The 21,202-nt window shown below is 66.3% G+C and overlaps 3 protein-coding genes across 5 annotated transcripts in view; 1 reads left to right on the forward strand and 2 right to left on the reverse strand.

Moving 5' to 3' along the window:
• Positions 1-104: 104 nt before the first annotated feature.
• Positions 105-10,405, reverse strand: ZNF512B (zinc finger protein 512B). Of its 2 annotated transcripts, none has more exons than XM_071211813.1 (17): positions 8,462-8,712; positions 8,159-8,301; positions 7,709-7,837; positions 6,990-7,591; positions 6,669-6,895; positions 6,502-6,573; positions 6,269-6,415; positions 6,024-6,148; positions 5,857-5,949; positions 5,605-5,703; positions 5,266-5,436; positions 4,880-5,074; positions 4,407-4,508; positions 4,150-4,212; positions 3,683-3,807; positions 3,163-3,378; positions 105-389 (listed from the first exon to the last, which is right to left on the reverse strand). In XM_071211813.1, exons 1-17 carry the CDS (start codon positions 8,583-8,585, stop codon positions 248-250), a joined length of 2,775 nt encoding a protein of 924 aa, XP_071067914.1. In that variant the 5' UTR covers positions 8,586-8,712; the 3' UTR covers positions 105-247. The 2 variants fall into 2 exon arrangements, with proteins under 2 accessions (XP_071067914.1, XP_058143325.1); XM_058287342.2 differs by lacking the exon at positions 105-389 and adding an exon at positions 10,287-10,405 and having other exon boundaries at positions 1,569-3,378; positions 3,683-3,781; positions 8,462-8,708.
• Positions 10,406-12,496: 2,091 nt separating this feature from the next.
• Positions 12,497-18,500, reverse strand: SAMD10 (sterile alpha motif domain containing 10). 2 transcript variants are annotated; one of them, XM_058287343.2, is made up of 5 exons: positions 17,150-18,500; positions 14,761-14,942; positions 14,463-14,634; positions 14,009-14,149; positions 12,497-13,818 (listed from the first exon to the last, which is right to left on the reverse strand). In XM_058287343.2, the coding sequence occupies exons 1-5, from the start codon at positions 17,355-17,357 to the stop codon at positions 13,796-13,798; spliced, it is 726 nt and encodes a 241-aa protein (XP_058143326.1). In that variant the 5' UTR covers positions 17,358-18,500; the 3' UTR covers positions 12,497-13,795. The 2 variants fall into 2 exon arrangements, with proteins under 2 accessions (XP_058143326.1, XP_004464994.2); XM_004464937.5 differs by lacking the exon at positions 17,150-18,500 and adding an exon at positions 16,765-17,122.
• Positions 18,501-18,566: 66 nt separating this feature from the next.
• PRPF6 (pre-mRNA processing factor 6) overlaps positions 18,567-21,202 on the forward strand; it is a 59,755-nt gene continuing 57,119 nt past the window's right edge. The window contains 2 exon segments of the mRNA XM_071211832.1: positions 18,567-18,762; positions 20,043-20,222. Of these exon segments, the coding sequence (XP_071067933.1) occupies positions 18,692-18,762; positions 20,043-20,222 (251 nt within the window). The 5' untranslated portion in view covers positions 18,567-18,691.

Genomic DNA, 21,202 nt, shown 5'->3' on the forward strand with positions numbered 1-21,202 from the left:
AAGAAACCCAAAGTATAAGATGTGTGGCCAACTAGGCCAGAGAAGTGACCAGCTGGCCCTCCTGAACTCTAGGCCTCCCGTGCAAAACACACCCAGGGCCAACAAGTGGGAGCACACAGGGACAGCCCCCTCCACAGTAACGGGGCACTCACTCTTTTCCGCCTGAGCCGTCATTTACTCTCCAGGTTTGGAGGACCAGGAGGAAGGCTATGGCGGGAAGGGCCGAAGGTCATACCAGGAGGCACCCTCATCGGCCTCTGCACGACAATAAAGTGCATCCTATTTTGTGTGAAGTGTCAGTCCTTTGAGTCAGCCCCACATTCTGTGTGCAGGCAGCGGGCTCTTTCCCGTTCCCAGGATGAGAGGGATGGGGTAGGCCAGAGGTAGATCTGCAGAAAGGGACCCAACTGTAGCATCACGCCCAGGATTTGGGCCTCCAGGCAGGGTCTACACCCACCACGCCCCAGGGGCCACACTGGTTCCTCCCACTGACCAGGTCAGTGGTGGCTGGCCGTTACTGGTCTACAGCCACCAGTGGAGAAGCTGCAGGTGGGCCAAGGGTGGGAGAGGGCAGACCCCCACTGAACTCCACCAGGAGCCTACTCCACCGGGGCGGGGTGGGCAGGCTGCTGGCCCCATCAGCCAGAGCTCCTGGCAAGGCCTTGGTAGGGGTGGAGGGAGGGGTAGAGAGGTGGAAAGAGGGAGGGAAAGAGGAGTCTGACCCAAAAGCCACCACAGTCAGCAGCAGCCCCACCCCCGCTTGAGAGACGAAGGGGGTTAAAGTGCTTAACGGCAAGTTACCCAGGACCCCAGCTCTTCCCAGCACATCTAGATGGGGTTCCCACACTAGGGGCTACCTGTGAACTATGGGGTGTCCTAGAAACTCATCCCCCAGCCAAAACCAGACCCCTCTCCTACCCCCCAAGGGCTGAGTACCTGAGTGGCGGGTGGGCTGCCTACCCCCAACAGAGGTATTGAAGTCAGCTTCCTTCCCACCACTGCTAACAAGGACAGATGGAATCACCTGGAGGCTCCTGCCAGATCCCACCACCTGACCCAGGCCCCTTTCCACAACAGAGCCAACAGTTGAGCCAACAGCCCAGCTCCCCGGCTCTACCCCGCCCCCGCACACCATAAATGATGCTCATGAACACAAGACCACCCCCCCCCCCCGGCCCCAAAGCCCCCGGCCGTGCTTCCCCCTCACTCCACCCCGCTCTGCCCACACCTCCGGCTCGCCGGTTGATCTGAGGGAGTGTGTGCGTGTGCAGGTAGGTTTCTGCTTCTCCCTGCCCAGCCTCACAGTCCAGGGCTGCCAAAGGTCAGTGCCTTCTGACCAAAGGAAAAAGCCAGACGCAGGAAGCATGCCGGCGACCCCTGCCCCAAGACCCCCCCTGGAGCTGGCTCTCTTGCTCAGGGCCAGGAGGGTCACGCCCAGCTGGGAGCGTCTCTTCCAGGGGACCGACAGGGGGGAGCCGAGGCAGCACCACCGCCCTGAGCAGGTGGCCCACCGGACAGAGCGACCCCAGCCCCACGGTCAGCACTGGGAAACCCTTAGCACCAAAATGTCAGATTGTTGTGAGTTTTTATATAAAAAACAATTTAAAAAAAGGTTGTTACTTGTCACAGCAAGAAGACTGGCATCCACTACACCCAGAAGACACGCGCACGGGCAAATATCAAAATTCACATCGTCCAGGATCGGCAAGCCCTCGGCCCACCCGCCCGCCCCCAGTGGAAGGTGGTCTCTGTCCAAATCCAGCCCCTCTGACTGCCGTCCTCCTTTCCATGGCCTGGGGGGGGGGGCCATGGGAGCAGTGGTGGGGGACCATATGACCACCTCCTCTTGGCCCCTGCCTGACCCCCGCCCAATCCAAGGATCAAGCTGTCGACAGAGCCCTGGCTTTACCAGCCCGCTTGGGCCCTGGCCAAGCCCGCTCCCCTTGCTGGCCTTCAGCTACTGTATCAAAAGACCACGTGACCAGCAGGAAAGAGGCAGTAAGTGGGGGGAGGCGCGAGCCCCTGGGAGCTTGGCCCCCGGGCTCGACCAGGTCAGCAGGCCGCAGGCCGCCTCCCTGCAGAGCAACTCCTCAGGAGCCGGGGCCCCTTCTGCCAGCTTGCTGCCCCACATCCCCTCCCAGCCCCAAGTACACCCCCGAGCCAGACTAGCCACCCATGCCCACAGGCTCGCCCTGACTGGGCCAGTGGTGTGAGCAAAGCGGGGGGCTGGAGGCAGGCTGCCCCCCAGGGCCCTCGCCCCTCAGCTGTGCACCCCGAGGGCCTGCTCTTGGTCCCTCTGCAGAGGGGGCAGAGTCCTTCTCCCCCATGCCCCGAGCGGGGAGCACCTCTGGGTGAGGCCAGGGGAACCCTCCACTGGTGGGGCTGCCTGTCCTGTCCCCCAGGAATGGACATGGGTCAGGGGAGCAGGGGACGTGGGAGCAGGGAGGGCAGGGCTGGAGAGGTAGACAGAGCAGAGCTGCAGGAAGCATTGGCAGGGAGAATGGGGCGAGCCGGGGGGCGGGGACACAGCGGTCAGACATGGGGTCTGCCCTGGGAGGTAGCTGGGGGTGCTGGAGCTCCAGTGTTGGGGTGGGAGGCCCAGAGGGTGATGGCCAATGCCACTCAGGTGCCCTCATCAGCCCAGAACCACAGGCCACCTGGGACCCCAAGCCTCGCAGGGGGAGGGGTCCTGATTCCCAGGAGGAGCCAGGGTGGGCCCCACAGGGGCCTGGGGAACCCGAGGCATGGGTGTGAAGCTTGGACGCCAAGGGGCCACTGCCCGTCGACACCCCTACCCTGGTACCGAGGCCCCAGGCAGCAGCCCCCCTCCTGCCCAGGCCCCAGCCCCTGCCCCTGCCTGGCCTGGTGGCCTTCTCGAGGGGGGGAAGCCCCTCCAGACTATTGCACTTCTCGGGCCAGGCTGCTGCCTCCAGCCCTGTCCCCAGGAAGCCCCAGCCCAGGGGTGCCAGGCCCTGCAGGAGAAGGGCCACCTTCAGGGGAGGGGGGTGGCTGGCCACTTGAGGACGAGGGGGCTGGAGGGTGGGAGAAGGCCAGCGTCAGGCACCTCCACCGGGGCAGAGGGAGAGTCCGCAGCCAGCCGGGGCCGGACCCACCCACCCACCAGCCCGCAGCTCACTTCTCGGGCCCCTTGCTGGCTCCCACCTTCCGACTCGTGGGGCCCCGGCCCCCCTTGTCTCGGCCTGCCAAGGGCCAGTCGTCCCGCCGGGGGGGCAGCTTGGGCTCCACAGCGAGCCGCTCCTTGGGCTTGCGGCCTCGCTTCCTCCCGCCCCCGGGGCTTTTCCTTTCCTCCTTCTTGGGCGCCAGTGAGTCCTGGCTCCTGTGCCTGGGTGGGGGGTCCGCCGAGGTTCGGAACCAGTTCTGCGGAAGAAAAAGCAACCCGTGGAGGTGCCAGGCTGGGGATCGCCGTGCACCCGGGCGGGCCCTGGCCCTGCCCCTGGCCCCAAACTCGGGGGCCTCTTGGCTCGGCAAGGCACCCGCTTTGGGTGAAAAACCTAGGTTTGGCAATGGTGCCCGCCTGCTCAGCCCCGCCCTGGCCCAAGCCGCACCCTCGGGCCCACCCATCCAGCTCAGGCTGTTCTCTGCCAACCCCCCTTAGGCACCCACTCCCGCTCTCTGCCACCCACCCCATCCGCTCCCTCCCTGCGCCCAGCTCGCCCCACACCTCTGCGTGTGTCTTGAGGATGTGGTACTTGACGCCGCTCTCAGAGCTGAACTCCTTCGGACACAGCAGGCAGTGGTACTTCCCCACCAGGTGGTCTCCCTACGGCGCACGGCCAGTCCAGCACCCTGGAGGGCGGACCCAGACCCCAGATCCGACGCCCCCGGGCCTCACCCCGAGTGAGGGGTGTGGGGACTGCCCCAGGGTCACGGAGGGAGGCACTGAGGAGCCGCGGCGAGGCCGGGCTTGCCGACCCCAGGGGCCCACGAGGTCGCCTTGGACCCGCGTGAACCCGACGTGCCGCTCCTGCGCTCGGGCGCCCCAGGCGCTGGGTCACCTTGGGACTGAGCCCCGCCAGGTGCCGGGGCAGGGAAGCGGCTGGGATGGGCCGGCCGCGCAGTGCTCGGCCAGTCCCTGGGCTGGAGGACACAAGGTGCAAGGGGAGGCGCGCTCGATGTGTGGGAACTGACCTTACTGCAGCTGGCGAGATGGGCCTTGAGGCCCGACACGCTCGAGTAGATGGCCTCGCAGCACTGCGGACAGGAAGGGGCTTGTAGCCGCCATCCCCCGCAGGGCCCAGCCCACGAGTCCCGGGGGGATGGTCAGGGCCCTCCCAGCAAGGCCCTGCCCCACTTACTCCCACCAGAGGGGCTACACCTGGGCTCTCCGAGGCCCAGCCCCCCCAGCGCCCCCAGCCCGCCCGCTGCCGGCTACCCGCCCAGCTCACGTCGTTGGGGCAGCTGACGTGGCCTTTCTCCTTCACTTGGCTCTTCCACGCCTCCAGCAGCTGAGGGCTGAGCGTGGGGAGCCCCGGCCGGGTGTAGTTGAGCTGCAAAAACCAGGTGGTGAGTCCAGCTCCCAGGGTGATGGGACCATCGGGCGGCCAGTGCCTGGGCCACAGCCCACCCTGACCCTCCTGGGGGTGGGAAAACCCCAGCCCGACAGGGGCAGAAGCCCCCAAATGCCAAGCACCCTTCCTCCGAGGCCTGGCAGACCCCCCAAGGCACAGCAAGGCTGCCAGGAGGATGCAGGGGATGGGGCGGGGCCACCGGGGGACCCTGGGCTAGGCACGTCCTACCGAGGCCAGGAGTCTGGAGGCGTGGCGGGAACCAAGGGTGACCCACGCCCACGGCTCCGGGTGGCACTCGGGGGTGGGGCCCCGGGGATGCGGCGGGGGCGGCTTGGGGGGAGGCGGCCTACCCGCGCCGTCTCAGGCACGAGGTCATCCTTCATCCGCCGCTTGGTCCAGTCTCGGGCCAGCTCGTCCTCTGCGATTTCCTGCAGGTGGAACACGGCGACCTGGGCCGACGTGCGGCGGATGCGGCCACTTGGCGTCCGTTCAACACCCAGCAGGTCCTCGGCCTCGGGGGGCTTGTCCACGGGCTCCTCGGGGGGCTGGTGGTCAGGGACACACAGGTATGAGGACGTGCCCGAGCCGGCGTGGCGAGGGGCCGCAGACGAGCGCAAAGCGGAGACCCGCACGTTTTAGGACCCGGCAGCTGTGGGGGGACCCGGGGCGGTGCTGACGGCCCAAGGGAGCATGGTGGGCACCGGACAGACGCTCTGCATGACATGCAGCCACCCACCGGGGCCGAGTGCTCTGAGCGCACGTGGTAGTCGTGGCCAGCCTTGGAGCGGTAGTTCTTGCCGCAGTGGACGCAAGGGAAGGACGGGCTGTCCAGCTCACACGGCGGCTTCCCACAGCGCCGCTGGTGGTACTGGTAGCCCATGAGGCTGGAAAAGGCTGCCCCACAGCCCTGGGCCGGGGGGCACAGGCCAGGTCAGCAGCTGGCCAGGCGCCTCCCTGTCCCCTGCCACCCACCTCACGTCACTACGTCCCCACCACGCTCCCGTCCGCTGTCCTACCGCCCTCTGGCCCCTGCCGTTCCCTGCCCCGCGCTGCCCCAGCGCCCCCGCCGACTGACCTCCTGAGGGCAGCGCAGCTTCCCCATCTGCTTCAGCACCTTGCGCAGGCGGTCCCGCTCCTCCTGCTCACCCCCCTCCGAGGCCTCGGCGTCCGAGGGCTGGGGAGGCAGGGCCGGCATCAGCGCCCCCCACGGGGACCCCCACCCCCTGCCCAGAGGTCCAGGTGGGGTGCGGGGTGGTGTAGAAACGTCAGCCGTCAGGGCGGGGGCTGGGGTCCGCGACGGGACCGGGTGGGGCTCGCCGGGGCCCACCTTGGCGCTGTGCTCGGCCATGGTGTGGTAGTTGAGGCCCGCCTTGGACTTGAACTGCTTCCGGCAGTGCTGGCACTTGAGCGCGTCCTGCAGCTGCAGACACAGCCCTGCTGGTCGGGCGCCCCTCCCCGCCGGCCCCCCGCCCCGCTGCCCCCGGGCGGCCTCACCTGCTGGCACACCTCCATGTGCTTCTTGAGCCCCACGAGGGTCTTGCGAGTGACCACGCTGCAGGTGGGGCACACGGCCTCCCCCCGCTCGTGCAGGGCCCGCAGCCACGGCTCCTCGGGGCCACCTGGGGGGGCCGGGGCCTCAGAACGCAGGGTCCACCCAGCCCCCACCCGTAGGCTCCATGGACCCCCCAGCCCCACCCCGTGAGGCCCACCCTCGGCTCCCGCCGCACGGCAGCCCCCACCTGGGGCCGGGTGGGCCGCGGGGGCCAGCACCTCCTTGCCGACCGTGCAGGGGGCGGGCGGCGCTTTCTTCCGTGCGTCCTCGGGGCCCGTCGCCTCCTGCCTCTTGGCCCGGTGGGCGCGAGCCTTGTCCTCTGCCTTGACCAGGCCTGGGAGCACACATGGGACAGGCAGGTGAGGGTGCTGGGACCACGGGGGGACACGGCCACGGCGGCGCCAGCCGGCTAGCCCTCACCTTTGAGCCCAAAGGTTCCTGAAATAGATGGCTGCTCCCCTGTGAACTTCTTGGGTGTTTTCTGTTTCCTTCCTGACTCAGGAGAGGAAGTGGGGACCAAGAGTCTGGTCAAATGGCCATCTGAGGCTGGACGCATCCCCACACTGCCCCCCGGGCTCACATCTTACTGTGCTTTGTGCGTTCTGGGTCCTCCTCGGGCGGGGACAAGGGGCCTGCCGCCCACGGCACCTCCCGGCCCCCAGAGGCCCTGCTGCCCGGTGACAGGCCACCGCCCGGGAGGTCCACGCTCCGCTGGACGCCAGAGCTCTGGCCCACAGTGGACGAGCCAGGTGCCCCGTTCTCCGGCCTCGCCTGCTTGGGCGGGATGGGGCAGGTGTCCAGGCTGTCAGTGGCCCTGCAGGGGAGCGGCGAGGTGAGGATGGCTGGAGCCCAGAGCTGGGCTGCCCCCAGGCCGCGGCCAAGCACCCCGGCCTGGACAGGCCCCGTACCTTTTCTTACCGCTGCTCCTCCCCACGGCACGAGGGCTTTTGTTCTCAGACTTGGTCAGCAGCACCATTTTGCAGGGTGGGGGTCTGCTGATGGCCACGGGCCTGCTGACCGTCACTGGCTTGCTGACGGCCACGGGCCTGCTGACCGGCACCGGCTTGCTGACCGGCACGGGCTTCGTGACCGTCACGAGCTTTGTGATGGGCACGGGTTTGCTGACCGGCAGGGGTTTGGTCACCGGCACGGGCTTGGTGACCGGCACAGGCCTGCTGACCGGCACGGGCTTGGTGACCGGCACGGGCCTGCTGACCGGCACGGGCCTGCTGACCGGCACAGGCCTGCTGACCGTCACCGGCTTGCTGATGCCAATGGGCTTGCTGACCCCCACAGGCTTGCCGATGGTGACTGGTTTGCTCACTCCGATGGGCTTGCTGACCCCCACGGGACGGGAGATGGTAACTGGCCGGCTGACCGGCCCAGGCTTAGGGATGGACAAGGGCCGGTCCATGTGGTTCCAAATCCGGTGCTTCTCCAGCTGGGTCTTGGAGGTGAACGCGGCCTCACAGAAGGGACAGGGGAAGGTCAGCCTTTCTGAGATGGCACCCTGGGTGGGAAGGGCAGTTGTGGGATGGGGCCTGCCCAGCGCACAGGAGTGGATGCTGGTGTCCAGGGCAGTGGGCCGGGCCCACGGCCTCCTCACCCCCAGCCCACAGGCCCTTACCCCTTGGCACCGCTGGTAGTGGTACTTGAGCCCATAGATGCTGGGGAACTCCAGCCAGCACCCCGAGTTTGGACACTTCACCCTTGAGTGGGCCTTGAACTCATCCTTCCACTGGTTCATCAGAGAGAGCTGGTGTAGGGAAAGGCTGGCTGCTGACCCCTCCACCCAGGCCGGGCCCCGGGCACGGTGCCCTCCCCAGGCCTGCAGGCTGCTGGCCCCCAACCCGGGCAGTGGCTGAGGGCTCAGTGTGCGCTGAGCACCCCGCTGACGGGGTCCCTGGCCCTCAGGCAGCCCCAGGAGACTCCAGGCCACCCAGCAGTGGCGCTGACCAGAAGCTGTGCCCTCCAGCTCCCGGCTGTGGCTGGGAGGGATATGTGAAGGGCAGTGGCCTCGGGGACGGGCACAGGCACAGCCCGGTGCAAGTCCCCACCCAGCCCCCAGGGAGCTCACAGGAATGTCTCGGAGGGCCTGGTTCTCGGCTTTCGGACGCCCTTTTTTCTTCCCTTCGGTCCTGTCGCTGGCGGGACTCCCCGGGTCAAAGCAGAGCGGGGCCTGGCTGGGCACCGGCTGCCCCCCTCGGACCACCGGCATTCCTGCAGCATGACACGCCCCAGCTTAGACACAAGCTCAGGGGCCCCAAGGCCTGGGGACATGGCCAGCCCAGGACAAGGGCCTGGGCCCTGGCTACTACCGAGGGGGGCCCCCTGCTGCTCGGGACCACGTGGCCTGCGTGTCTGCCCTGACTCCTCTTACCAAGCTTCGGGGGGCTGGGGAGCGCAGCGAGTCGGACCTCGTTCCGGCCTCCGTCTTTCCCGGGCCCGCTCTTGCTGGACCCCAGGAGCCGGCGGCCCCCTCCAACACAGAAGGGGTCAGTCATCTCTGCAGAGCAAGCGGCAGGCGCTGCTGATCCACGGGGTCTGTCCTGGGCCAGCCGGCTCTGGCCCTCCTCGGGACGCAGGGAGGGGTGCCACGGGCGCCTGCTCTCTGGCTCAGGGGCGGCCTGCGTGTGGAAAGCAGGTGATGGTGGGGCGGCTGATACAGGGGAGGGCCTCCCCGGAGAGCCCAGGGGTCACCTTCTGCTCGGAAGGACCTAGTTCGGTGTCCCTGAGGCCTTGCCAGCTACAACAGGCTCCCTCCATCGCCAGACACAGAGGCCCAGGGCAGCTGGGAGCTGTGCGCCCCACGGTGCTGGGCAGGCAAGGAGCATCCAGGAGAGGGGAAGGGTGCAGGGGAGGAGGTGGCTCCCCTAGAGCCCAGTTAGGACACCATAAAGAGATGCTGGACTCTGTCCCCCAAAGCCCTTTACCCCCTCCCCCACTCAAAACTGAAAGCAGTGTGTGTGTGGGGGGTGAATCCTTCTCCCTAGGACAGCCAAGGTGGGTGCTAAGAGGCACCAACCCACCCTTAACCTCAGGCAGCCCCTCTTGAGCTGGAAGGCCTGGTCCTCCGGCCAGCCGAGGCCCCCTGCCAGGCCCCCACCCAAATGGTGGCCTCGTGCTCAGCCCCTGCAGCCCGGCAGACCCCCTCGCCCCCACCCCAGGAGCTTCTCTGCCACCAGACCCGCCAGCACAACTTCAGCAAAACAAGTCAGCGTGCACAGAACCCGGAGGCGCCCGGTGGGGACCCCGCACCCGGAGAGTGGGCAGTGGCGGGGGGTGGGGGGGGGTTCTGCTCTCTCAGTTCCTGGCAGGGGGACACCGAGGCAGTAGGAGAGAGCTGATGCAGGGCAGCCTCCTCCGCCACGCACTCAGAGGGGGTGGCAGGGGCTGCTGCGCCCAGGAGGGTAGCCAGAGAGTCACTGCCCTCTGCCAGGGGGTGCCCGTGCCCTGGGCTCGCAGGAGGCAAGGTCCAGGAGCGCCAAACAAACTTGTCTCGGGCTCTCCATGCCGCACTTCCTAAGGAGGCGCTGTGGGCAGCTTCCGCCCAGGCCCACCGCAACCGTCCGCGACCCGCTGTGGGCACTGCTATTTCCTCGTTTCCGGCCTGGGCGGAGAGCTCAAGAGTCCGCGGGGTCCGCGGCGACCCCTCCAACCACCGGCCTGCCTCGCGCACCGCGATCACAAGGCTTGCCCGCTCCCGACACCCCCCCCCCGCCCCCCGCGGGGTCGCGGGGGGGACCTCCGCGGGGCCACCCCGCCCCCGCGGTCCGCAGGCGACGCCGCCCCTCCCCCGCGCCACAAAACTCGCGAAGCGCGCGCAGGCCGCTCGGCCCCCGACCCCGGCCGGGCGCGCGGAGGAGGCCGGGCAGCGCGCGCACCTGGAGGCCCGGCCTGGCCGCCACCTGTCACCTGCGGCCCGGGCGCGGGGCCGGGGCGGGCGCGGGGCGCGGGCCCAGCCCGGGAAGGGCCGCGCGCGGGCGCCGTGCGGGGTGGGGGGGCGAAGGCGGTGAACCAAAATGGCGACTTTTTCTGGAGGAGGCGGAGGCGGGAGGGCGGCGGGGCGCGGGGCGCGGGGCGCGGCCCGGGGGCCTGGCGCGGGGCCGGGGGCGGCGGGCGGGGTCTCGGGGCCCGCGGGGCTGCGGGCTGGGTCGGGGTCGGGGGCGCTGTCGGTGCGCCGGGGCGCGGGCCGGGGCGCTTACCTGCGGCGGCCCGGAGGGACAGCGGGCCTGGGGGTGGCACAGGGCGCGGCGCGCGGGGGGCGCGGGGGCGCGGGCGCGGGGCGCGGGGTCCGGGCGGCGCAGGCTGCGCGCCGCGCTGCGCACATGCGCGCTCCCGCCCCTCCCACCTTTGACAGTTTTACTGTGGGGGGGGGAGGGGGCGAACTCTCGCGGTATTCCTGCATTCGCTCCGCGACGGGGAGGGGGCGGGCCCGGGGGGGATGGCGGCAAAAAGGGGGTGATAGGGCCCATCTGGTCCGGCTGGCTCCGGATCCATCGCCGATCAATAAGGCCGTGCCTCCAGTGCGAAGTGGCCAGTTATGCTGGGAGGGAGGTGTTTGGCCGTCGGTAGGGTAAACTGAGGCACGGCAGGGACACTGGGTGCTGCCCGCAAGCCTGGTGCACACGGGTTGAGGCGACCAGATGTCTCCACCTCCTGGTCACGGGGAAGGCGGAGCAAGGGGAGACCCCCGAGCTCCCTGGACCTCGTGGGGGCTGGCAGGAAGACGGGCCTGTCTTCCACTCTGGCCACCTTCCAGGCTTGCTTGACAGTTGGATCGGCCTCTCCCCTCTCTGGGGTTGTCCCAGCCAGCAGCCACGGCCCTGCACCCCTCCCTCCAGAACACCAGCCTCTCCAGGGATGCTGGTGGGGGGTGGGCTGCGATGGGGCCCCACCTCCAGGACTGGGGATGAAAGAGGCAGGGAAAGGGAGGGGCTTTGTGAGCCCCCTGGCCTGGGGAGGTGGAAGGAGCAGGCCTCACCTGACAGCACCCACTTCCATTTTGTGCCCCTTAACACAGTTATACTTTTTCTTTTTACTATGTTCATGGCAAAACTGAGTTTACTACTTTTACAGTCAAAACTGAGTTTAAAATTTTTAAAGTGCCACTTTTTACATTCCACGAGCATTTGGACTCCTCAAAATTGATGTGAACTGGAAATTGCTAGTTGGGAACCAAGGCCACAAGGTGCACCCCCTCCCTGAGGTCCTTCCCACTCTGAGCCCCAGGCACAGCCTACCTGGGGGCACACCTCTTCTCAAAGGGGAACCTTCGGATCTGCCTCCCCAAAAGCCTGCAGAGACCAGGAGCAGCTCGTGCAGCATCAGTGAGCAGAGAGCAGGAAGGCAGGGGAGGTGGGAGGCGCTGGGGAAGACGGCAGGCCTACCTTCCTGCCTTCCCTGGAAATCCAGCGAGATCGTCCGTCCCCAGGAGAAAGGTCATACACCTCCGTCACCGGCCATCCCCATGCCCAGGAGCCTGTCCTGCAGGGCTTCTGGGAGGGGCTGCTGCAGGAGAGTCGCGAGTCAGCCCTCCCCAAGGAAGGCCACGTGCCTGTCGGGAGGGGCAGGTGGCTGGGCACCTGGATTCGGGCGCCGGCTGGGGGTCAGCCTGCTTGTTAGCACCAGCGTGTCACTGCTGCCACGGCAGGCGTCACAGGGCCGGGACCGCCTGTGCCTGCGTCACGTGTGTCTGGAGGCCAGGCTGGTCAGTGCGGCCTTGGGGGAGCAGGGCTGTGCCGTGACTGCTAGGGTGTTGTCGTAGGTCCGGGGTTAACGTTTGCGGGTCTGTGGGGGGTGGGGGGCAGTTGCTAGCCGTCTTGGGGGGGACGTTGGTGACAGACCGGGGAGCACGGCTGTGGGGGTGCCGGGCGCTGCCCTGCCGGAGCTGGCAGCTCGGGTGTCCTGGCTCAGTTCAGGAGTTGTGGATAGGACCTTACTAGGACTCAGGGTCTCTCAGGTGAGGAGGGGCCTTGAGGGGAGAAGACCTGGATCTTGGGTGTGCCCTAAGACCCGTGAGAAGTGTCCTTCCACGAGAGGAGAGGGGACTCGGGCAGGAAGGGCAGGCCCACGCATCGGGACCTGGCCAGAACAGGGAGGGAGGCTGGAGGGCACGGCCCGGGCCTGCCCTCACCAGCTTCTGCTGCTGGTCCTCGGCCTGCAGGAAAGGAACGTGCGCTGTGCTCAGCCTTGCTGGCGGGTGCTTGGCGTGTCGGAGGACGTCACGCGTGTGTAGCACGGGGTTCACTCACCTGGAGCCCACGTTCCCAGCCTCTGCCTCTTGCCCTGCTGGCACTGCTGGGGCAGACCTGCTGCCCCTGCCCCGGTGTGGCACAACCGCCCCTGGTGGCAGCGGCCGAGTTGACCCCCGCCCCCACCCCCTCCCTGCCCCCAGATCCTGGCACCACACAGGCCCTTGAGAACCAGGTTTTATTTCTGATCTTTTTGCCAGAATATAAAAAAGTGAACACAAAACGAGGAAGACGAGACAAGACAGGGTTGGGGAGATAAGAGGGTCCTGGGGCAACCTCGTGATGGCACAAGGCCTGGGGACCTCGGGTTGGCCAGATTGAGACGAGGGGCTCCCTGCAGTGGAGACAGAGGGTGGGGGCTCCAAGGGGCCCCAGAGTGAACAAGCTCGGCTTCCAAGGCCAGCTCAGGGCACATGGGGAGGGGGCTGGGGCCCGGCCTCATCTGTCCCTGAGATTTTCAGAGTCCCCAAGAGGATGGGGAAAGGGCAGAGGTGCGGGGCCGGGCGGGGGCTGCCAGGCCACCCTGCCCCCCTGGCTGAACCTCCGCAGGCAGCACCGTCCCCAAACCCCCAAACCCCCCACGCCCTTGTGGTCCAGGAGGACGGGCGACACCGGGGGGCGTCTACATGCGCCAGGCGCCCCTCAGGGTCCAGGTGTTCCCGGGCAGGGCAATGAAACACTCCAGTAGGAGGTCTCCCACGTTAGCGGGTATGAAAGATGCCTACAGACAAGACCCACGCGTGCGGCCACAGGGCCCTGCTGAGCTCTGCTGAGCCCACCCATGGTGCTGGGTGGGAGCCTCCGGCCATGGGCTGCGGCCATGGGCCCTGACCCCTTTGGCCTCGGTCTCCCAGTGTAGACACAGGCTGTGCTGAGGGTTCCTAATACGTGAACGCGCTGGGCACGGTGCCTGGCTGGCCGGTGCTGGAAACAAGACCAGGCAGGAACGGGCAGGGGCAGGGCAGAGCACACCCAGGGAGGCAGCGGCCGTCTGTCCAGCCCGCGCAGGGCTCCTCCTTGCAGTGCTGAGTGAGGCAGGCAGGCCTCGCCCCTGGGAGAGGGCAGGGATGCCCCGGAGGGTACATGACGAGCAGGCAGTGGGTCAGGAATACAAAAGAACACGCTCCCTGGGGCCCTGGGGGATGCCCACCCGCCCTCTGCTCCCCGCAGCTGCACCCTGCCAGGCGCTGCCGGCAGCACCCGCACGGGCCTGGGCTCCCGGTCCCCAGCAGGGCGCACTCGTGCAGCCCCATGCCTGCCTGGCCCCAGGGCGCATCCGGAGTGCCCGACCCGAGGCCGGTGCAGGTGGGGCTCCTGGGCCGGCCCGTCCACTCGGAGGGGCTTGGCCACTGGGGCGCCCTGCAGGGTCCGAGGGGGGCTATGCAGCCAGCTCTGCCTCGTCCTCTGCCATGGGCTCCGGTCACAGTGCTGGGGTCTGTGGATCCCGCCTCCGACAGCAGCTAGGACATGTTTCCGAAGGAAGCTGCGGGGTGGGTGGGGGTGAGGGAGGGGCGCGGGCCCAGGGAGCAGCCCCGGGTGGTCAACTCTGCCCTGACTGGGACCCTCAGCTGCCCTCTGGAGGTCAGCTTGCCTAGGGGTACTCGGGAACATCCAGCCCAGGCCCCCAGGCTTCCCGCAGCCTCTCCCCCTTGCTCCCAGCCCCTCCCACTGACCTTGGCTGAGCAGCTGCAGACTGCGCCCCTCCTCTCGCACCTGCAGGCGCAGCACCTGCTGCAGCACCTCCTGCCGCTGTGCCTCCTGCGCCAGCCCCATCCGCTGCAGCTTCTCTGCATTCAGCCGGAGCAGTGCCCGGCCTGGGTCAGGAAGAGGAGAGACGCGGAGGTCAACACCGGGCACTGAGAGTGGGGCGGCGGGGGAGGGGGAGGGAGTGAGGGAGGAGAGGCAGAGACGGAGAGGCACTGGCAGGCTCGGAGACACATGGCTGACGGCGGGGGGGAGACAAAGACCAAAGACGGAGAACAAGACATGGAGACAGAGACGAAGAGCCTGGGAGAGGCTCACAGAGACCCCGAGGGAGGGGCTGACAGAGGAAGAAACAGGCTGGAGGAGTGGGAAAGGCAGGCCGGGGTCGAGGAAGGGCTCTTGGGTCCACGGGCTGCCCAGTACCGGTAATGGCGTGCTGGGAGAAGGCCTCGACGTAGACGAGGTAGTTGTGGGGACAGTGCTTCTTGAGCCACTTGCAGACGTCCTGCTGACTCCACAGGACGACAGGCCGTCCCAGGCCACCTAGCGAGGGGCTCGTATGGTACAGGCCGTAGTGGTCAGAGTATAGCCGGCCCTGCAGGGGGTGGGGCAGGTGGCCATAGTGGTCAGAATTCAGCTGGTCCTGCTGTGGAGGGGGCAGGCAGGTAGAGCCAAAGGTGGTGGCACAGGGAGGGCCAGGCTGCGGGTGGGCAGGAAGTACCTGGGGGGTCTCTGTGCCAGGTTGCTGGAGGAGCTTGACAGGTCGGCCACGGGCAGCCCTCTGGCTGCGGGGGTCATGCCAGGTGAGGCTGGCACCTGGTGTCCCGGGCAGATGGCAGGGGATGGTCTCGGCTGACACTGTGTGCTCCAGAAGGGTCCGGCAGAAGCTGAAATGGGTGGTGGCTGGAGTGCAGGGGAGCCTGGTCAGCGGGCAGCCAGCAGTGAAGCCAGAGGCTCCTCTCCCTGAGCCAGCTCCCTGCTCAGCCACCTCTCCCCTGCACCAGGGAGGGACCCCAAGATCCCAGAGGCAGGAGGAAGCATGAGGGGAGCTGGCTCTAGGAGACCACCAGGCCCAAAGATGAAAGCCCTGGGAACACCTTCCCCTCCCAAGCCACCCTAGAGCAGGACAGACTCTCCTAGGTCAGACAGAATGCTTGCCCCAGGGGGCCCAAGACCCCCTAGCTAGGTGAGGGCTCTATTCCGGGCAGCCCTGACGCTCACCTTGCTGGGGCTGGCCTCCACGCCACAAAAAGGACACGAGGCTTGGAGGTCCTGGACCCTAAGGACCCGAGTGTGGGGGCTTGGGGGCCTCTGAGCACATCTCCCTGCCTGTTAGCACCGATGGCTCCCGTTCTGCAGCTGCACCTGGCCGTCCAGGCCGGGCCCCTGCTGGAGCTCACTGACGTGACTCATTGAAGAGAAACCCGAATTCTGGGCAAGCAGACAACCGGAGTCCCAGACACATGCTGGGCTTTCCCGCCACACTGCCTCTGCACAGGCTTGTCCCCACGGGGCACCCGGGCCAGCCAGCACTGGGCATGTGGCAGGGCCCGCGGGCAGACGCCGGCTCAGCACAGGCATGCTGGGCGCTGGGTGCAGATGGGCTCGGGGACCACGGCGATGCCCGCGCTCCCTCTCCCCACACTGGCTTCATCCTGCTCGTCAAGGGTCGCCTCGCTGCTGTTTCTGGGGTCGCTGCCGGCTGAGCTCAGGCAGGACAGATGCCTTGAGGGCAGCCAGAAGCTCAGCCAGAAGCATCGTGAGGGAGGGAAGGAAGGATACGTCCAGAGCGGAGAGGCAGGTGGGACGCAGGCTCGCCACCTCCTGACGGCGTCCAGCCAGCAGGTGCGGCGTGAGGCCAGGGCCCGCGCCTCCCCCTGGCGCAGCAGTCCTAGGATGAGAGACCCTCCCTCCCGCAAACAGCCGGGCCCTGTGCTCAGGGGGTCTCAGGAACAGCAAAGAGCATTCTAGCCTGCTCCTCCCACCTCTCCCAGACTCCTGGGAATTAGGCTCTTCTCAGGGGGGCCGGCGCTTTGCAACGCTCCAGGAGCAGATGACTCCGGTTGACCCTAAGTTTGAGAGCTTGAAGTCGTAGGTCAGACAGAGGGTGTGGCCGATGTGGGCACCGCTGCAGAGCTGTCTTCTAGTAACAGTCGGCAAAGACTTATTCTAAGGCCGCACCTTCCAGGGGAGGGGCGGCGGGGTCGGCTGTGCTCCCCGGACCTCCGGGCAGCGGCTGGAGCGCGCTCCTCCTGGCCCACCAGTCAGCTGCCTCCGCACCTGCCCAGGGCCGGCTGGGCCGCGCCCACTTCCTGCTCGGCGCTAGGGGTGGGGGGCTGAGTTGGTGGAGTCCCTCCCAGTCTAACGTCCGATTTCTAGCAAGGAGTGGGGCGGGGCAGCGATCTGGGCTGTGACCGCAGACCCTCTCTGCCCCGCTGCAGGGCCGGGCAGGGTGTCCTGCGCGCGAAGAGAAAGGTGACCCCAGTGTGGGGCTAGCCTGGAGACAGGAGCCCGGCCAAGCCCCCCGAAGCCAAGGGCGCGCCGGTCCCCAAGGCCTGAAGCCTCCTGGTCCTCCTCTCACCCTCCGCGCAGGACAAAGGCCACGGGGTCCCCGTTCGGCCCGAACCCGCCCCTCCGAGCCCGCAGGGTCCCGCCTCTCTTCCCCTCCGTCCCCAAGCCCCGGCCCGCGAGGACCCCCGCGCCCGGCCCGACGCGGCCCGCTCACCATCCACATCTCGGCGCTCCCCGAGGCCGGCGCGCACCGCCCGGGTGCCGCCTCGTGGGGGGCTCGGCTTGGACCTCAGCTCGGTGAACATGGGGCCCGCGCGCATACGCCCCTCGCCCGGCGCGCCGCGCTGCTGTCGCCGCGGGGAACGCGCGCCGCCGCCCCGCCTCACCGAGCGCCGCGCCCCCTGCGCCGGGCTGCTCCTCGCGCCCGAGCCGGAGCCCGCAGCTGCGCCGGGTCTCCGCGAGCGGCGAGTCTGCGCGGGAGGCACCTGCCCGCCGAGCCCTCCGCGCCGGGCGCGCTCTGGGAGCTCCGCGGTGTGGCGGCGCGCGCGCGGGGCTGCGTGTGCAGAGTGCCGGCGAGGGCAAGGGGCGTCCGTGCGCACCTGGCCGGGCTCCGAGGCCTGCGTCTCTGTGCCCGGGGGCCGGACGTCCGAGGCGGGGTCCGCGGGGACGAGCGGCCGCCTGTGTGTGTGCGCACCACCCTGCGGACTCCTGGGTCTTCGACCCCGGGGCCTTGGCCAAGGGCCGGGCGGCCCCCCAACCCCGCCCTCCGCTCTCCTCCCGCTTTAAAGTATTCGCGCACTCTTTCATTCACGCCTTCGCATCCTGCAGACCTCTTCTCCAACGGGCCCTGCGTGGTCTTCCGAGGACCCAGCTGCATCCCCGCGTACCCCCGCCAGCTTGTGAATTCCCGAGGCGCCGCGCGCCTCTCCACTCCCCTCTGAGTATCTGGAGCCGTGCCCGGCACATGGTGTAGTGCTCAGGGACTGAATAGGGCCAGCTGGGGGAGACTGCAGGGGCGGGGGAGGCTGTCGCAGGTGGAGGGGATGGGTTTGCTCCACGTTTCCTAGTGAGAAGCGCTCGGGTGGGCTGGGGGGCCGCGAGTGCGTGGCTGCCCGGTGCAGCCAAGGGCTGGGCTTTCTTTGCCTGCTCTTCCAGAGCAGGTGCAGTTGGACTGAGGTCCTGGGGGCTGGTGGATGCCCCCACGGCCAGAATGAGCAAGGCTGCTTATGACATGCCGGAATGCACGCAGGTAGCCTCATGTCCACCTAAAGACACGCACGCCCTCCACTAGGACACAGAGTAAATAGGCACACAGAATTCACATGCTGTGACCACCCACGCACACATAATAACTTGCTCGTGGGCATATTTGTGGCATTTATTTATTTTACGAGTTAGTTCTCCTTCAGGAGGCTTGGTGGGCAAGGAGCTGCTTTCTGGGTTGGGGACAGGGCCATGAGCAGACAGGCAGGCTCTGGCCTCCACCAGAATGTTCAGGGAATGGTGGGGGGTGAGGGTGGGCCCGACAGCGACCGGCGTCCCCGTGTTAGCTGCCAGGGTCCGGTGCGCCGACCGGGGCCCAGGAATCTGGGTGTTAGGAGCACAATCAACACATTCCACACCCAGACAGGCGTGCAGCCCCGATCAGACGTGAGCAGGCCTGCCCAAGAGCCAGCTCTGAGGGGCAGCGCGGGCGGCTGGGCCCGAATCGAGGGTCCGCGGCTGCCGGGCCGCTGTGACAGGCTGGGGGCCTGCTCGCGAAACGCATCGCGAAACTCAGGGCACAGAAATGTCACGTTCAGCAGGGTCGTCCCGCAGGGTTTGTAGAGGGTGGTGTCGCCCCTTGGCCCCTCGGTGCCGCGCGGGCGCTGCCCACCTGGCCACGATCACACGCTGCCACGCACGCTCCCGCCGCCTCCCCGCCCCACAGCCGTGGCCGGAAGCCGCCGGGAGCACCGCCGGGGAACTTCCGCCCGGACAGCCGTGTGGGCGGGGCTTCGTGCGGACCGCGGAATCTGCTTCCGGGGCGCGGGTGACGCGGGGCTGCGCCCTCTCTCCGCGGCGAAGCGTCGGGCGTCCGCGCTCTTTGCCCGCGGCCGCGGCCTCCGTCCCTTCCCTTGCCGGCCTTCGCCGCCGCCGCCATGAACAAGAAGAAGAAGCCGTTCCTGGGCATGCCCGCGCCGCTGGGCTACGTGCCGGGCCTGGGCCGGGGGTGAGGCCTGGGCGGGCCGCGGAGCGGACTCAGCGCGCGCGATGGGGAGGGGGCCGCGGGCCGGGCGCGGGGAGCGGGCACTTGGGAAAGGGGGACGCGGCGGGACCGCACTGAGTGTCGCTCGCACTCCTGGCCCGGCCCCCTCTCGCCTGCCCCTCTGCATTTCTGGTCCAGTTGGGAAGGACCGCCCCGTTTGTACCCACACTTCTTTCCTGGAGGCAGCAGTACTTAGGACAGCTCGCAGAACGAGAGCAGTAGTAAGTTAGGGCCTCCAGCTACGCAGTCGAAAGGTAGCAGGTCAAGGTTTGGCCCACGCAGTGGGCTTGGGGGTCAGGATAGACCGGCAGACTCTAGCAGGTGTGTGTGATTTGGCGCTCAGAGACCCGCGGGGAGTAATACCAGTGCGATGAATCCCAGGAGAGGGATTCGTTGAGACTGAGCCTGTCTGGCGGTGCAGCTGGGATGAGGCCCCACTGCTGTGGCTGCCCCTAGAGTCCCGCTCGTTCCCTCTGGCATTTTTCACCCTCTGCTGCTGGTTTAAACCGTCAGCCTCCCAGGCAGGGAGGCATTTGTGAGGTTTGTGCCAGGTCCCCATGCTTGTTGCACAGGCAACCACCACGAATGGTTGAAAGACCGAACAACCATTATCCTCTTTGCTTAGTTTTTAATTTGATTAGGAAAACCATTGGGCTTCTCGTGGGTATCCAGCGGGGGTGAGGCATTCTCATAAGTAACCTGAAGAGGAAAACAGATTGAGAACTTGGGTACCCGAGACCAGAGAATACTCTGTGGCAGCATTTGAGCCAAGTTTAGAAGGAGGGTTGGATTTAGAGATGTATAAATGTGGCAGAGGTTGAGGAGAAGCTGACATTTTGTATACGAGCAGTAAAAAAAAAAAAAAAGGGGGGGGGGGAGCAGGGAGAAGCCCTGAGGAAGGTAGCACAGCACGGGGCACAGCGAATGGTAGGCATCGGAAAGGCAGTGTTGCTGCAGGATGCCAAGGTGGAGAGGTCAGCAGGTTGTTGAAGATGCGAGGCTGGAACCTAGGAGCAAGGAGGGCTTGATACCCTGGCATCTCATGTGGAAGAGAAGGTGGGGCCGCCCCCTCACAGTATGTCGGAAGGCTCATCACCCAAAGAGGCGATCCACCAGCTCCTTTTGGAGGTTTTCTGAGGTGTTAGAAAAAGAGGTGCTGTGAGTGAGGACTGAGGGTGGAGGGGAGAACACAGGAACAAGGTGACGAGATCCCGCCTTGGTGGGTGTCTTGGGGTCTCCTGCAGTGCCACTGGCTTCACCACCCGGTCAGACATTGGGCCTGCCCGGGATGCCAATGACCCTGTGGATGACCGGCATGCACCACCGGGCAAGAGGACTGTTGGTGACCAGATGAAGAAAAACCAAACTGCAGACGATGATGACGAGGATCTGAACGACACCAACTACGATGAGGTGACCCCCATGTGACCTCCCATGTGACACGCCTTTCTTGGGCTGACCACCATCCTCACCCAGTGTGCTTGGAGTGGGTGGTGCACTTAATATCTCAGCTATTTGTGGTCTGCTGTTAGCAGCGTATAAGAGGAGAGCAGGGAAAAACACCAAAATGTGCACTTGCTCTCTCTTCAGGGGAGACATGCTTGCAAATTTTAGAACCACTGCCTTGGTGCTTTGTCTTGACTGGTCTTTAGCAATGAAAATTTAGGGTAAATGGAATTGGTGATAATATTTGCTTTCTTTTGCTTTTTTGTTTTTTAAAGATTTATTTATTTTATTTCTGTCCTGCCCCCCCCCCGCCCCCAGTTGTCTGTTCTCTGTGTCTGTTTGCTGCGTGTTCTTTTTTCTTTGTGGGCTTCCATTGTTGTCAGCGGCACGGGAATCTGTGTTTTTGTTGTGTCATCTTGCTATGTTGGCTCTGTGTGTGTGCGGTGCCATTTCTGGGCAGGCTGCACTTTCGTGCTGGGCGGCTCTCCTTACAGGGCGCACTCCTTGCCCTGTGGGGCTCCCCTGCGCGGGGGACCCCCCTGCGTGGCACGGCACTCCTTGCACGCAACAGGATTGCACGTGGGCCAGCTCCACACGGGTCGAGGCGGCCCGGGGTTTGAACTGCGGACCTCCCCTGTGGTAGACGGACGGCCTGACCGCTGGGCCAACTCCGCTTCCCCGCTTTCTTTTACTTTAATGCTCGCCCTGTTAGTTAATTGGGTGACTGATCTTTGGTGAGTTGAGATTTTCTTTAGGTGTATTCTGATAAATGGCGTTTTTCTTTAGTGATAGGAAATGATTAGAAAACTTAATTCTGAAAAAATTTCAGAGAGTTCTCTTCACTAAGCTTCTCTTTATTTTTAAGCATTATTTTAAAAAAAGCTTATTTATTTCTCCCCCCTTGTTTGTATGTACTATCTGCTCTCTGTTTCTGTTTGCTGTCTGCTCGTCTTCTTTA

Source organism: Dasypus novemcinctus, chromosome 24 (assembly GCF_030445035.2).
Source record: "Dasypus novemcinctus isolate mDasNov1 chromosome 24, mDasNov1.1.hap2, whole genome shotgun sequence".
In the NCBI taxonomy this organism is placed as follows: domain Eukaryota; kingdom Metazoa; phylum Chordata; class Mammalia; order Cingulata; family Dasypodidae; genus Dasypus; species Dasypus novemcinctus.

Bases quoted from the DNA above. Each gene is read 5' to 3' on its own strand.
- SAMD10 (XM_058287343.2), bottom strand. From the start codon at position 17,357: ATGAAAGAGTGCGCGAATACTTTAAAGCGGGAGGAGAGCGGAGGGCGG. The intron at 14,943-17,149 runs GTGCGCACGGAC...CCTGCACTCCAG, and splicing joins AGGCCTCGGAGCCCGGCCAG to CCACCACCCATTTCAGCTTC. The intron at 13,819-14,008 runs GTCAGTGGGAGG...CCCACCCCGCAG, and splicing joins TCTGCAGCTGCTCAGCCAAG to CTTCCTTCGGAAACATGTCC.
- ZNF512B (XM_071211813.1), bottom strand. From the start codon at position 8,585: ATGACTGACCCCTTCTGTGTTGGAGGGGGCCGCCGGCTCCTGGGGTCC. The intron at 5,950-6,023 runs GTGAGGCCGCCC...CTGTGTCTGCAG, and splicing joins ACATGGAGGTGTGCCAGCAG to CTGCAGGACGCGCTCAAGTG. The intron at 4,509-4,879 runs GTAGGCCGCCTC...TGGTTTTTGCAG, and splicing joins TCGTGCCTGAGACGGCGCGG to CTCAACTACACCCGGCCGGG.